General features: G+C 39.1%; 1 protein-coding gene across 4 annotated transcripts in view; it reads left to right on the top strand.

Moving 5' to 3' along the window:
- LOC113034360 (multiple epidermal growth factor-like domains protein 11) overlaps positions 1 to 16,069 on the top strand; it is a 265,441-nt gene that overhangs the window by 243,095 nt on the left and 6,277 nt on the right. Inside the window, exons 19-25 of one of the 4 annotated variants that reach the window (XM_080299954.1) lie at positions 4,293 to 4,421; positions 4,513 to 4,641; positions 6,931 to 7,164; positions 7,433 to 7,587; positions 8,985 to 9,054; positions 12,480 to 12,533; positions 15,156 to 15,374. In XM_080299954.1, the coding sequence (XP_080156080.1) occupies positions 4,293 to 4,421; positions 4,513 to 4,641; positions 6,931 to 7,164; positions 7,433 to 7,587; positions 8,985 to 9,054; positions 12,480 to 12,533; positions 15,156 to 15,374 (990 nt within the window). The remainder of the gene's footprint in view (positions 1 to 4,292; positions 4,422 to 4,512; positions 4,642 to 6,930; positions 7,165 to 7,432; positions 7,588 to 8,984; positions 9,055 to 12,479; positions 12,534 to 15,155; positions 15,375 to 16,069) is intronic. The other 3 variants (XM_080299959.1, XM_080299956.1, XM_080299961.1) reach the window with 3 other exon arrangements.

Here is a 16,069-nt window from a genome sequence, read left to right as displayed (position 1 = left end):
GTATCATTCACTGGCTGCAATCACAGCATTGTAAGTTGGTGAAAGATGTAGCCTTAGGCCCCCTCCTCGATTCAGAGATGGTCTTTCCCTTTTTACGTAACTTGCAGTCAGCTGAGACTGAAAAAGTCACTTGGATGAGTGACGAAACATCACACTAGTGACCCAGTTCCACTGATAGCCATATATGTCCATGCAATAGTATTGCCTCTGCTATCTTTGACATCTTTCATCAATCATGTGCTGTACTTTGGTAAAGACCCTAAATTATTAGAGAAAAAAATTCCAACAATCAGATGATCCCCTACAAGGATCCCTTAAGGACCACTTAGTGATGATGGGAAGAAATCAGGCACAGGGAGGGACAGCTGTCTGCACAACAGGTTGGAGGATGAAGGGAAAGAGAAGAGAAAAAGAAAAATGCAGGGAGAAAAAGACAAAACTACAAATCCAATTCTAAAAAAGCTGTGAGATGGCTTTATGAGAATGCATCTCATAAAGCCATGTTTTATTCACACTAAAACACGGAAAACAGTTTACTATTTCATGAAAAATATTAGCTCATTTTGAGTTTAATGTTGTGAGCATGTCTCAGTGGGGACAGCGCCAACAACAAAAACAGGAAACATAAGTGATACTAAAAAAATATAAATATAAAAACAGCATCTAGTAGAATTTCTCACAAGGAAAGATCGGCAGGGGTTTACCAGTTTGCAAAAAAAATAATGTAAAATATCAAAAACTTTGAATATTTCAAAGTACCAGCAGACTGAGAGACAGCTTCTTCCACCAGGCCATCAGACTGCTGAACACGTCATAGACACCTCAGCTTCACTACTGGAACTTCAACATTATGCACTCCATACTGTACAGTAATGCCACTGTTTTGCACATGTCTCGACTCTGTATATTTTTATATATTATATTTATTGTTTACTCTATTTAATTTGTAAAATATGTGTACACACACACACACACACACACGTAGAAAAATATTTAGTATACACATCCAGAAATGCATATACTATTATATATTGTACATATATTTATTAGTTTCAGATGTAGCCATTCTTGTATTTTGCTTGTTTACATTATTGTATTTTGCACAACTCTGTTGCTTGTGAAGCTCGCACACAAGAATTTCACTCACATGTGCTGTACCAATGTACCTGCACATGTGATGTGACAATAAAAGTGATTTGATTTGATTTGATTTGAAGATTCTGTGAATCTGGAGAAATCTGTTTGTGCAGGGGAAACAAATCCCCCCGATGGAGCACTTCGCTCTCAGGCTGCTGGTTTACTTGTGGTTCAAAGGACATTTTAAAGTAGAATTGGAGGCTACAATACAAAGTGTCCAAAGACTCACAGACCTTTCACAATATTATGGACTGTAGAAGATGAAATAACCAAATCTTTTTTTAATTTTATGCTGAGAAATGTTATTTTTAAATTGTTACAATTTTCTCTTCTCACACTCTTTCACAGTAACTTGCACAGAGAGCTGAGACCCTCTCTAAAGCTTTGTTTTCTGTTTCAGTCCTGTTACAGATCTGTTACCAAATAGTTTTTAAAAATATATATATATTTAAAAAAAAGAAACTGGCAGATTTCGAATTTTGCTTGAGGCATCAGAACATTAAGATTATGAGGATTCCAGAAGGTACAGAGAAAAGAAAGCCTACTGCGTTCATCTCAGATTATCTTCCATCTCCTGCTGGGGTCTGAATACTTTCAGGGGAAATGAGTTTGGTGGAAAGAGCACATCACTCCTTGGCCCCTAAACCTCTTGCGGTAGGACGTTCTTGGCCCCTCACTGTTGGGCAGCATTATCCCCAAAATAGGGAGGTCATCATGAAGATGGCCACACAGAAAGACCACAAATAGGTGTTTTGAAGCTCATGAGCAAACCCCTCTCTGTCAGTCAGGCCTCTGTAGACATTTTCTGTCTTTTCTTTTTTTTTTAGGGAAGAGTAAATTTTCTAAACTGGTCGATATGGCAGTGGTGGATTTAGAAGCCACTGGACAAAGGCAGCAGTCCATTTTATAATGCATATAGCACATTATTGGCACACCTTATCCGTCAAATGTTAAATGCAGCTCGTCTTGTGTGAAGTGTTTCCAGCTGTGCGTCATGTAGCTGGAGTCGAGTGTTTTAACGATGCATGAAACGATACATTTTTAGATATAAGTTGTAACGGCGCCGTTTTCTTTGTGAGTATTTATTACACGGCGTGCTGCGGGGAAAGCCTGTTCTAACGTTTGAGTCTAAGCTTTATTTTTTAGCACCTGGCGGCTCTTTTTTTAAATTCTAAAAATCTGCTCTTTCATGTGATTCAGTTTATTTTGAAAAGTCTCAACAGGATCTTGAGCTTTATTGTGAAAGGTTTATGTGGAACATAAACAAGCGGACACGCGATGCTGTTACCGTCGTTGTTGCTAACGACAACGCATAAAAACAGGTGCTTGTCTGTCCGTAGTGTGGTTATATTAAATATAAGAGAGAGAGAACTTTACTACAGTGACATCAGAACCATGAAGAAATATTGCCGTAAACAGTTTATTTTGCGACACCACGAAACAAACGATAGCGTAAAATGAAACGATAGACGTTTTTATATCGTCATCGATATATATCGTTATATCGAACAGCCCTAATTCTGGGTTGATTCAAACAGTGTAAGTGGTCATTATGATGCTCAGGCCATTCATTTCCTTATCAATGCTGTTAGCGAGAAAAACTGGAAGACCCCTGAGACACCTCAAATCTTTAGAATTAGAACATGTGTTACACCTACAGAAAATTAGATATTATAACAAACGAAGCAGGTCACTTTGAGAAAATGTGGTTAACAATCAAACAAAGTTGTAATTAACTTTGTTTGCATTGGACTATGAACACTTGCAACTTGCAGCTTCAGTATTAATGTGTCCTAGTTTGTATGTGTTACTCCAAAGAATCTCATCAGCCTAACACCTAATGCTCTCTTTTGAAACAACGGATGTGTGTGCCACAGCCATCACCTGCAGTCGTCCTCTTCCCCTGACTAATGCGTACCTTAAAGCAGATAACTCGTAAGCTGGAGAAGAGACGGCATCTAACTAATTTAGAACATTTTTGTTTAACCTGAAAAAAACGTTTTTGTCCTGTAAAACAAAACAAAAAGAAAAAACCTCTGCAAAGCTAGAATCACCCTGGTCTCCAGGAACACTTTGAGGACTTTTTGACCAACGTCTTTCAATGCACACAATAAACAGTCTCCTGGCAGCCTTCAGCTTCCACTCTGCTGTGGAACCCCCTCCTAGTTTCGATTCGAGTCATGGACACCCTCTCTGTACTTTTGAGATTGGCCTTAAAACTTTTCTTTTTGATAAAAAGTATTTGTTCTTCACTTACCTCTTTTTTTCACACCACTCTGCATTTAATCATTACTTATTATCAATTTCTTGTTCTCTTCCACGATGTGTTTTTGCCCCGTCTTCCTCTCCTCGCCTCCAGCAGATGGCCACCCCACCTGGAGGTTTCTTCCTGTTAAAAGGGAGTTTTTCCTTCCAGCTGTCACCAAAGCACTTGCTCATAGGAGGTCATGTGGTTGTTGGGTTTTCTGTTTTCTCTGTGTTATTGCAGGGTACCTTACAATATAAAATGCCTTAAAGCGACTGCTGCTCTGATTTGGCGCTATATTAAAAATTGATGTATTAAAATGTATTAAAAGACATTGAATTGAACGACACTCCCACACATTGTTACTCCATGCTGTAAGGCCATGTAAAGAACATCTTTTTTACGCTCTTCCATGTTTACTTCATTTTTCAGTCTGTGGTCCTGCGTTTATAAAGTTGATAAGTCACAGTAACCATGTATCTGTACATTTGCTTGACGCACAAAAGAAAAAAACGGATCCAAATCCGTATGTTATTTTCTTTTGACTAGTATCAGTTCTAGCCTAGAACCAGCCAAGTTTGTTTTCTGTCATGTCATTTGATTTGTCTGCTATAGGAGCTGTTTCTCCATGTTTTTGCATCACCAGAAATTTACATGAGAGAGTGTGGTCAGTTAAACATCTGCATGAAATGAGGGTTTTGTTGAATTTCCACTTTGGTTCCACTGTGACAGAAGTGATTAGCTCGTCCCAGAGAAAATGCTTCCAAAGACATTTCACGTTTTTGATCATGTCTCTGCACAGAGATGGGTTCAGAGTGACAGAGTGAAATTGCTGCTGCTACTGAAAATTCTTGTCCACATGTAAAGCATAATATAGATGTTTTTTAAACCAGTGGTTGTTTCCCTTCAGGCTGTCCTGCAGGTTTCTACGGCTCTCACTGTGCTGAGGTGTGTCGCTGTCAGAATGGAGCAGACTGTGACCACATCACGGGACAGTGCTCCTGCAGGACAGGCTTTATAGGACACAGCTGTGAGCTCAGTGAGTGTGTTTAGTGGTTCTTACATGCAGGAGAGTTGCACATTCACGTGTTAAAGTTCAACATGTCTTAAATCCCTGTTCCTGTGTCCAGAGTGTCCCGCAGGGACATTTGGCTACGGCTGCCAGCAGCTGTGTGAGTGTATGAACAATGCCACCTGTGACTACGTGACCGGAACCTGCTACTGCAGCATCGGCTTTAAAGGCATCCGTTGTGACCAGGGTGAGAACAAATGGCTCTGTAAAGAGAAAGGATGGAACATGATCTGACTTATTCTTTTGGTTTCTTTAGATGTACCCTCAGTTCAGTTGAATAATAAAATATAAAATAACAGAACATCTGCAAAACTCATACAGACAAATCTTCATATAATAGTAGATAAGACTGTTCCTAAAAGATGGAAGTACAAAGACCTCTCGAATAGACAGACAAGTGCAAATGGTACTCTGATAAAAAATATTAATGGTCTTTAGCTGAACCAGCAACCATTCACTTGCCAAGTAAATGTATAAACCACTACAATGACTGCAGATTGAATAACTGTACTATTTTGGTTAAAGGGGAAACACAGTAGCAAATAAAAATATACTAAATATGCAATTCTTAAATACTCCAAATGAAATGAAGTGGAAACAAAAATAATGACATGCAAGACTGTAAATACAGAATACATACTCTTAAGCAGCTGCATGATCACCCAAGCAAAGAGCACCAGAGTCGTCAGTTTGACTTCCAAGAGTGTGCGGTCATGGGCTGTGTCCCAATTAAGAGACTGCACGCTTGAAGTACGCATTTCAAGTGCGGTTACGTCACCGCCACGTGACGACGGCTGTCCCAATTCGAAGTGTGCTTCAAATGCATACTCCGTCGATTTCCCCAAATATCAAGCGTGGTCCGGTGCACGCTTCGTGGTCCCATATATCCCACAATTCATAGCGCGGCGGTGGGTGTGGATAATTTTGCCGCAAAATACGGCAGAAGGGAGCGGCCGAAGAGGTTTTTCTTTTTTTTTTTTCAAACTTTATTGAAATCATAAAGCGAACAGTCAGTCATTCCAGTTCAGTTTGTACAGTAGACATACAAGGCAAATAAGAGTAACAATATACAGTTCAATGAAATGAGAAGGATAAATAAATAAAGGATAAAAAAAGAAAAAAGGGGGAATGTGACAGACTCCATAACAACTTTGTACTTGAAAGTTGTGACAGCTCATTTGTTAAACATTTCTGAATGAACTTCAATCAATGATAAACCTTTTTTATTGGAAGTTAATTTAAGAGAGTTTAAGTAATATTCAATTTCAATCAAAAACAAATTAAATGAAGGGGTTGAGTTTTGAAATTTACATTTATGTATGTGGAATTTCCCTAATAAGATGGAGCGGCCGAAGAGTGAACTGTCAAAAGTACTGAATATGACGTCACTTATTTATGTGCGAATGTGTAATAATTAAAGTCAGTCATATATCCACAAACACAACAAGCTGAAAGTCAGTGATATATGTATATGTGTGTATATATACATATCTCATAATAATCTGACAATACTATAATATTGGCCATATTATATTTACATTACCACAGTGAGATGACTTTAGTCTCATGAACAACATGAGCTAATTTTTCTTTACTAGCTAATCTTATTTACTAACTAATCTTATTTACTAACTAATCTTATTTACTAACTAATCTTATTTACTAGCTAATCTTAAATGACTGTTCAGCACAGACATGAAGCCCAACAATCATGTTTTACAGTCCCGTGGTCTCAGCCTCAGATACTCAGCTAAAGTGATGTCATGACAAAAATGAATGACCAACAAAACATTTTTCTCCTTCATTTCTGTCACACAAAGCTGTATGAAACGTGTCTCGTGGTTAGTATCATGGTTGCTAGGCAACCTGAACAGCGCGAGGAAGTGTATGCCGTCCCATTTCACAAGCCTCTCACTTCCACACTTCTCATACTTATAGTACGCACCGTACGTAGTACGCGTAGTGCGCGTACTTCAAGCGTGCAGTCTCTTAATTGGGACACAGCCATGGTATTGCAAGCTTCCAAGGGCGTACACAAGATCTGCACAGAGGGAGGGATTAATGCAAGGCATCAAACCAGAATCCACACTAGATGGCAGCCGCGAGCATCTGGCGATGACTGAATGCTTGACTCGGTTACCAAAAGTAGTTCAACAGCTTCATATTCGTGCTCAGCTCTCTGTTTACCTCCAAAGAAGATTATGGAACCCGTGTCACTGCAGACTCCGCCAGTTTGGCGGTATCACCCCACCCTACTCCTTAACTGTTTGCCTTTCATTATCTGTCCTTTGTAGATACATGCATTTGTATCATGGCAAAATACCAAAATAAAAGTCAATAGCACAATAAATTCAGTGAAATGAGAGGAATTTTATTCTGAAATTCTCATTCAGCAAAAATGCCTGATTACACTGTACAGGTGATGTGAGTGTGTCAAACATTAAAATGCAGTGTTACTCATCTGTGTTCTCCTCAGCGGCCTTGATGATGGAGGAGCTGAACCCCTACACCAAGATGAGCCCAGCTCTGGCATCGCAGCGGCAGTCGACGGGGGCTGTCCTGGGCATCGTCTTCCTGCTGCTGATGATCATGGCCATGCTTGCTCTGGTGGTCTGGTTCCGTTATCGACAAAGAGAGAAAGGCCACCGTGTGCCTAGTGTCACCTATACACCTGCCCTGAACATCAGCTCCACTGACTACTCCCTCTCAGGTACGATATCCGTGTGTCTGTCCTTTTCATCTGACTGGTGTTATTTATGTTTAGAATGGCATACAACAGAATTCAGAGCAGTTGATGGTAATCGTAACCTGCTGGGAAATTACACAACCAACAGGTAAAGACAATGAATGATCCGTTTTTTCAGATCTGGGTGATTAAATTAAAGGTTAAATACTTTGTATCAGGTGCACTGTACATATATATGCATGTATGACACATAGAGCTCAGTATGTGAGAACATGTCTTGATGTTGGGGCAGCAGGGCTGCAGTGCACAGGCCTGCTTTCTTCTTCAGAGTCCTCTCCCAGTAGCAGCTCTTTAGGTGGCTGCTTCTCCAACCCCAGCTACCGCACCCTGGGGTCCTGCACCTATGCCACACACTATGCCAAGCCAGATAAGAGGAGTTTCGCCAAGGTGGGTTCAAAAACCTTTTATATTTTGCCCTCAGAAAGCTTTAAGAGTTTATTTAATGAGGGGCTGCTAATAAATATACTCCAATTTTTTTTGTTATACAACAAATAAGTTTCTACTTTAAGGTTCAGTTCACCCAAATTAGAAAAACGCAAACTGATTAGTACCTCCTCGTAGCAATTAACTGTCTTTATTTAAAAGAAAACAAACAATTCAAAGGTATTCCTTAGGCTGTGCTGCTTTGAGGCTAACCTCTGTAGGTCAGGTACATAGAAGCAAAGTTGGATGATTTAGCAGGAAGAAAGACTTTTTTGCTAATGGGTATCTGTGTAAAAAATATTTGCCCCCTTCCTGATTTCTTACTTTTTGGATATTTGTCACACATTTTAATCATAGACAAAGATAAGCTGAGTAAATAAAAATGCAGTTTTTAAATGATCATTTCATTTATTAAGGGGAAAAAAGCAACCCAGTGTTAATCCATAAAGATTTAACTTTTTATTGGTGACCAAATTTTCAGTGCAATTTGTTTTGTCTTTTTCTTTCCTTTGCCACATCTCAGTCTAAGAAACTCCAGCTTAATGTGACGTTTTTAATCCCACCTGAACTAAATTGCCCTCAGTACAGATCTTACTGTCAAACTCTAAAAAGCTGATACAACAGAAAGAAAGCACAACAGCATCATATCCAGTCAAATGTGATCACCTCTATAAAATCAAAAGCACTTTGCTGGTCCCAAGGTCAGACTGTGCAAACTGCTGAAGAAAATAAAAATAGAAAGAACCCAACATATACAAAGTATGTGTACTAGAGTGAAATGTGAAGCCATCTGTCCAACAGTCAAAACCCCGTTACTCAAGCATACCAGAAAAGCTGCAGGAAGTCCAAACACCAACCTGATTGAAATGCTGTGGAAGGATCTTATGCTGTGCATAACAAATGCCTGCAAACCTCAATAATTTAAAGCAGTTTTGCAAAGACGAGTGGGACGAAATCCCCCCACAGGGATGTGACAGACTGATAAAATCATACAGAAGACGCTTACTGCGTTATTTCTGCTAAGAGTGGTTCTTCAGGCTATTGAGTCATGGGTCGTGTGCTTAATTTTCACACAGGACTATATGAGTTTTTGCTGTTCCACATTTATGGTTCCCTTCAAGAAAAAAAGGACTTTCTTTTTAAATTTATTTTCTTCAAAAACAAACCCATTTCACTCTACAGTATATACTCTCAACACACTGATTTACAGCTGAATTCGAATGTTTGTACCCTGTTACATCATCCTGTCTACAGCTGATAGAAGTGTTCATTTTTAAGATCGAGACAGTTTTTCTGAAACATTCTTTAAGAAGATGTCTTGTTTGTTTTTTACCTTTAATGTGTCTCTGTGAAATTTCCAGATGAAGACAAAGAAGCAACACAGGAACAGCGCTCCAGAGTGGGGCGCCTACTGCAACCTCAGTGAGCTCGGTCAGTCTTTTCTGCACCTTCAGCCTCGTTTTATGACCCACTGTTCTTAGCCAGTTGAGTTCAGATAATATTAGGCGGTTGGTTAATTTGCAAAATTATGTATATGACTCAGTATATCCAACAGTGGCCCTGTCGCTGGATGCTGCAAAAGCTTTTGATTGTGTTGAGAAGGATTATCTGTTTAAGACATTAGAAAAGTTTGGTTTTAGTGATAATTTCATCAGGTGGATAAAGATATTATGTGATTCGCCTTCAGTGCGAGTATTGACGAATGGGCTCATATCAGACCTATTCCTTTTACAGAGATCCACAAGACAGGGCTGTCCCCTTAGCCCTGGGCTCTTTCTAATTGCTATAGAGCCTCTGGCACAAAAACTGAGAAATAATGTAAATATATTTGGAATTTCGATGGGTAATAGTCAACATAAGCTTCTATTATATGCAGATGATATGTTGTTACTTATGACCCAGCCTGGGAAGTCAATTCCAGCCCTATTAGAATGTATAGAAAGCTTTATGCTGCTTTCAGGGTATCGCCTCAACTGGGATAAATCAGAGGCAATGCCTATGTCAGGACACTGCCCCCATACTTTATTTAAACAGCGGGAGTTTCGGTGGTCCGTGAATGGTTTGAGGTATTTGGGGATACAAATTCCCTCGGATTACACTAAGAAGCAAATATGGAGCCAATGTTTGAAAGAATAAAAATGGAATTTGGTAGATGGTCCAGAGTGCGTCTCACAATATGGGGTAAAATTAGCTGTATTAAGATGATGACTGCACCCATGATCTTTTATATTTTATCCAATATTCCATTACACATTCCAGATAAGTATTTCCAAGATCTGGACTTTTTAATCCGGCACTTTCTTTGGGGTAGCTCACCGCATCGTTTAAGTATTAAGAAACTTCAAGCGAGTGCAAAACCAGGAGGTTTTTCATTGCCTAATTTCCAATGGTATTATTGGGTGATGAACGTGAAACAACTTAGAGCTTGGTTACCTACTGCACCAGTTAAACCCATCTGGTCCCATATCCTATAATTGCAAATGCAAAGACATTGTGGTGTAAATTACATAGGGCAGGTCGCTGGGACATTATTAAATCACCTTCGGCAACCTTATGAGGGAATAAAAGAATTCTAATTGGAGGGACATCGGTTGACTGGTTACAGTGGCGTAAAGCAGGCATCCTTAATGTATCAGATTTATTTGACTGTGGGACTAAATGTTTTTTAAGCTTTGATAAAATTGTGGAGTTATATAAGTTGAAGCGTAATCAATTCTGGAGATATGTCCAAATACATAGTTCATTATCGAAGTGGCTGGGAACCCCCTTGAGTTGTCCTGTGGGCGGCCCTGTGGAAGTCCTGCTCTCAAGATCATCCTTGGGTAAAGGCATCACCGCAAAGATTTATCACTTATTGCAAGAACGGTCAGTTGACCCTCTCCTTAAAGTTAAGTGCTACTGGGCCCAGGACGTGGCATTGGACATATCTTCAGTTGAACGGGATTCATGTTTTCAAAATGTTAGTACTACGTATAAAGAAACAGGCAGTAGATTTATTCAACTTAAGATAGTCCATAGGTGGCATCGAACACTGCAACAATTGTATAAATGGAACCTGGCCTCTACGGACGAATGTTGGAGATGTGATGGTCAAAACGCTTCGATTTTACGTATCTTATGGAGCTGTTCGGCACTTCGGGATTGGTGGGAAAATATAATGGAGGTAATTTTCAGTGTTTTAAAAAGGAGATTTGGTATCTCACCAAAACTGTCCATACTTGGTATAACCACAGAACTTTCTGATGGAGATTTTTCCAGTTATACAAAAAGATGGATTATTCTGGCTCTTACTACGGCCAAACGGGTGCTGCTAAGACATTGGCGGAAAAAGAACCCCCCTCCCTATGAAGAGTGGCTAAAGACAATGGCTAAGTTGGCGTCTTACGAAAAAGTGACTTATGGTTTATTAGACAAATTGCATCAATATGATTGTATTTGGTCCCCTTTACAAGCTGGCTTTCTGTAACTTGAAGAACAGGAGTAATGACAGGGTGGTGGTGTGGGGATTGGTGTGCGAAGAAAGAATAGGATAACTTCCCTTTGTTTTGGTTTTTTTTTGTTTTTGTTTGTTTGTTTTTTAAACTATTTATTTATTTAGTTATCCTTAAGTTCTGTTATTGAAGTTTAAAATGAAATAAATAAAAATTGTTGGTGACAAAAATAAAGACATTGATTGCCACATGATGTCATCAGGATGCTGTAGAAGCAAATCTGAGTAAACTGATTAAAGCCTGTTTGTTTGTTTGTTGCTCCAATATGAACCAAGTTTACACTTAAGTATCATTTGCCATGGAAGGTGAAAGTTTCCCATGCGATGTGCACAAATGGACTCTACATAAGCTCATGGACAGTGATCAAATCTGTGCTGATAAGACAGACATTCCCTTTGCTCTTTTTATGGTGTCACTGATTTCCAAGTATTTAGGATTTTTGATTCACCACACAGCCTCTAATTATCCATGCTGGCATTTTTGGCATTTGGTAGAATTTTAGCTTGTATTTATGAATGCGTTGATGTTCACCAATAATAAGTATCAGAAGTATTTCTGAGCAGTGATTGATGTTTTAATGCAGTGCTTTCTAAACCATCAAAGATCATGATTATTGAATATTCTTTTTTGGAGATTTCTCTGCTGAATCTTTCAGCAGATTTTCTAAAATGTGTCAATATGTTAAACAGGTTTCAAAATGTGAAATATCTTTGTACCTGTGGTCCATCATCAAATGTGAGATTTACAAGGAGGGAAAACAGTACACCTCTCTGAACAGTGTCTGGGAGGCTGTGGTTGCTGCTGCACGCAATGTTGATGGTGAACAGATCAAAACACTGACAGAATCCATGGATGGCAGGCTTTTGAGTGTCCTTGCAAAGAAAGGTGGCTATATTGGTCGCTGATTTGTTTTTGTTTTGTTTTTGAATGTCAGAAATGTATATTTGTGAATGTGGAGATGTTATATTGGTGTCACTGGTAAAAATAAATCATTGAAATGGGTATATATTTGTTTTTTGTTAAGTTGCCTAATAATTCTGCACAGTAATAGTCACCTGCACACACAGATATCCCCCTAAAACAGCTAAAACTAAAAACAAACTAAAAACTACTTCCAAAAACATTCAGCTTTGATATTAATGAGTTTTTTGGGTTCATTGAGAACATGGTTGTTGTTCAATAATAAAATTATTCCTCAAAAATACAACTTGCCTAATAATTCTGCACTCCCTGTACATTTATAGAGCATCTAAAATGTCAAGAACTATAAAAATTTCATGCGTATAAATAGATTTTTAAGAGGATTTTAGCAATGTTCTTTATGATAATCATATAAATCTCGTGGTCTTTCTTTTCTTTGTGCAGGTGTTTACTGCATTAATCAACGTTACAGCTACCACATGGAGCCACGCTACAGAGGTACTGTGCCACACAGGGCTCTCGTCACCTGACAGGAACAGTTAGCTAGTGACCGTTTCTCTTGCATTTAAAACCCCAGCTTCTTGTGGCTTGTGCTGAAATATCCAAACTGCATGTGACACAACAGGAGACCTGCTGATTATACTGATTCTACAGGAAGTCCAGTTTAAAATGACCCTTTTATGTGCCAATCATCTAGCACATCATCATCTTATCTTATGTTAGATCAAGTTCCAAGTGAACAGTTATTTCTTAAAGTTGATGTGTTTGAAACATGAAAGGCAGCAACTCTGATATGTATAAATTGTAATGCTCTGGATCTTTCCAGAATGCCAGCTCTTGTGGAGTTAAAGAAATGCTTTATAGTTACCTACTCCAAAAGGTTTTCACCACAAGGCGTGCCTTTTACCACACCCCCTATTAGTAATAACTAATACTTTGTTCACTGCATGTTACTCCCTGGTCTAGGGGTACTGGAACACAACATAAGGTTTATAAGGAAAATGACCCCGCCCTGGTCCCCAACACCGTACCGAGAAGCTGATGTGTCTAAACTGAAGCTTAAGTTAAGTTAAGCTTCAGTTTAGACACAATAAACCACCTTTCACTTGTAAATCAGCTTCTGGGTATGGTTTTGGGGATGAGGGTCATTTTCCTTATAAACCTTATGTTGCGTTCCAGTACCCCTAGACCAGGATGTAACACTGCACCGTCCTGTTTTCAAACGTGACACGGCCCAGCAACAGGCAATAGGCAACCATTTTTTCTTGCCCTTAATAGCTATCAAAGCACTATAGAGAAGGACAAGTAGAAAACCACAATGTCATGTGCAGGAAAGCTCTAGTCAGATCTCTGGAGGCTTCTGATCACTTCAGGCCCTAAAGATCTGCTGCTACCATCTGGGGTCTGATAACACAGGACACCTTCAGGGCTCATAGAGTGGTGAGGTGTAGGCATGTGCTTTTATTGTTGCGATTTTAAGTTGTATGAAATATTTGTTTTAGGGAAAAGACAAAAAAGAAAATTGAACAGCAGCTGGTGTCGTCTCTTCTGTGAGTTAGACGAGAGCCGAGATTTGAAAATAAAACATTCAGAAACTGAACCTGAACTTTGGACTCACAAGTGCTGTCCATCAGCATCCACCCCTGCAACAACAGTATAAAGCTAACATCTTTATTTTTATCATTCCTGCGAGAATGATAAAAATTCAAATATAGGAAAACGTCTGATGTCTGACCACTTTAGTTGCAGCCTCGCAGAGCTGCTCGCAGTGCAGAGTGTGATTTCATGTAGATGAAGAAAAAGGTGCAGCATGCCACACAGGTGGTGTTACTTTACTACCACTGTCACTGTTCCTCTTGATCCTTTCCAGCCTGTGCTCATAGATGTGTTTGTGTCTTTGCAGGGTGAACCCAACGTCTCTTCTCACTGTGTTTTTTTCCTCCCTGCTGGAGTCATCCTCCTGCTTTAACCCTCATCAGCCCCAAAACTCCCCTTGGAAACAGAATTCTCCTTCTCTATAACTGAATGCTCTCTTTGTGCCTTGATTTACATTTCCTTTATCTGCAGGTTTTAACCTCAGCTGCCCTTGAGTGCTGATGTTGGTGTTAAAATGTAATCTTTGGTGTCAAGTGTTCCAATGCAGACTCTAACATCCATGTTTCCTAAAGGAAAACTCCTCAGCTTTTTTGTTCTTTACAACAAATCCAACTAAAAGACTACACAGAATATGTATTGATTTTAGAGAGGAATACAGATTATTTTAAATTCTTTGTCGCTCCTACTTAACACATGTTTTCATTGCTTTAAAAAGGACTGAACGTCTCTCACTCTGTTGCTATAGAGGAGATGCACAGCTCCATACAGGCACACTCAGCTTCTCATTTTAGAGTTTGACTCTGGTCTGTTTCCCTCTTCAGTTACTTTACACTGAGCAAAAAGGTGAACAGAATACCTGCATATCTCACTATAAGGTCCATGGATTAGACTAGGACATTTCCAGCCATCTAATGTCTTGAAATGCAACCTAAGCAATGGCAATTTAAAAATTAAAGTGTTTTTCTTATGCAAATTAATATTTTTACCATCTGAATTCCAAAAAGCTGACACTATATAGAGTGTAAATCAAAATAGAATGAGTTTCAAATCTAAGAAATCAATATATTATTCACAGTAGAACCTAGGAAAAAAATATCAAATATTAAACTGAAAAATAAAATAATATTATAAGAAAAATATTGCAGCATTTTTATTTGATGGCAGCAACACATATATCAAAAAGGTTGTGACAGAGACGTGTTTACCACTGTGAAGTGTCTCATTTTCTTTTAACAGTACATGATGTGATCAGTTATCCAAGGAGAATTTGGTAACTATGGTAACTAAAATAATGACCAGGGATGCAGGAAATAGCTGCAGAGAGTCGTCTTTCTGATTTGACACACACACAAAAAATCATTTTATGAAAAGCTGGAGTGCTGCTGGGTTAAAATCATCAAAAATGATTTTTTTTTTTAAAAACAGCTTTTTGAAGAAGCTTTTTTTTTATTTTTTAATTAATTAAGCATTGAATAATGTCATACCACACAAGATTAAACACTCTGTGTCTCACTCTTTCCTTAGACTATGTGAAGAGTTCGTTGTCCAGCACCTGTTCCCTCAACAGTGAAAACCCGTACGCCACCATAACCGACAATCCCAGCCTATGTAAGCACTCAGAGAGCAGCTACGTGGAGATGAAATCACCAGCACACCATGAACACACGGCACACTGCTGTTCTGCTGCCATCATCAGTACGACTACAACCACCACTGTGCCTGCCAAGAATGTCTACAACATGGGTACATTTGCAGTGTTTTACATTTGTCTCCTGTTTTCGGTTAATAAGAACATTTTTAGGCAGTGTACTAGTGTGGGGGATATTTTCTGGTCAGACCTACGGCCCCTTTGGACCACTTTACCATTGTTCAAACCACGCAGCCTGCCTATGTCCAATATGTGCTCATGTTTCAGCCTGTGTGCATCCTGTTGCAGGTATTTTTTAACTTACTCTTGTTCTTTTTCTTGATTTTTCCCCCTAGTTTTGCTTTGTCTTTTCCTTTGGGAATACTTTTTTCTTTTAGACAATGGACTGCAGTGCAACAACATTAGGCTGCGCTCATTGTTTAGTTCAGAGAATAGCTGATTGCCCTGAAGCTGACCACTCTGTTGGCTAGAACAGTGGAGATTCCAGTTGAAATCTTGAGAGAAAAATACAGAGAATGCAGAGGTGGACAGAAGAAGAAACAGAGAGATGACAGCAGAGAGTATTGGAGAAAGCACAAGTTATAAGCTGCATCTGGCCTTTCTTATCATGTGGAAAGCACAATCATTGATGAATAAAGTGGAGAAGCAGCATTGGCAATGCAGAGGCAATGTTAGATAGACAGAGTTGATGTAGAGAAAGCATGGTATGTAACGATGTCACGCTGTTATGTTAAAATTTACCTTTTCAGCAGCTTCTTAAAGCTATACACAGAGAATTTAAGCCATTTTA

The sequence above is a fragment of the Astatotilapia calliptera genome, chromosome 1 (assembly GCF_964374335.1).
Source record: "Astatotilapia calliptera chromosome 1, fAstCal68.1, whole genome shotgun sequence".
Lineage (NCBI taxonomy): Eukaryota > Metazoa > Chordata > Actinopteri > Cichliformes > Cichlidae > Astatotilapia > Astatotilapia calliptera.
This window is presented reverse-complemented; position numbering and strand designations above follow the sequence as displayed.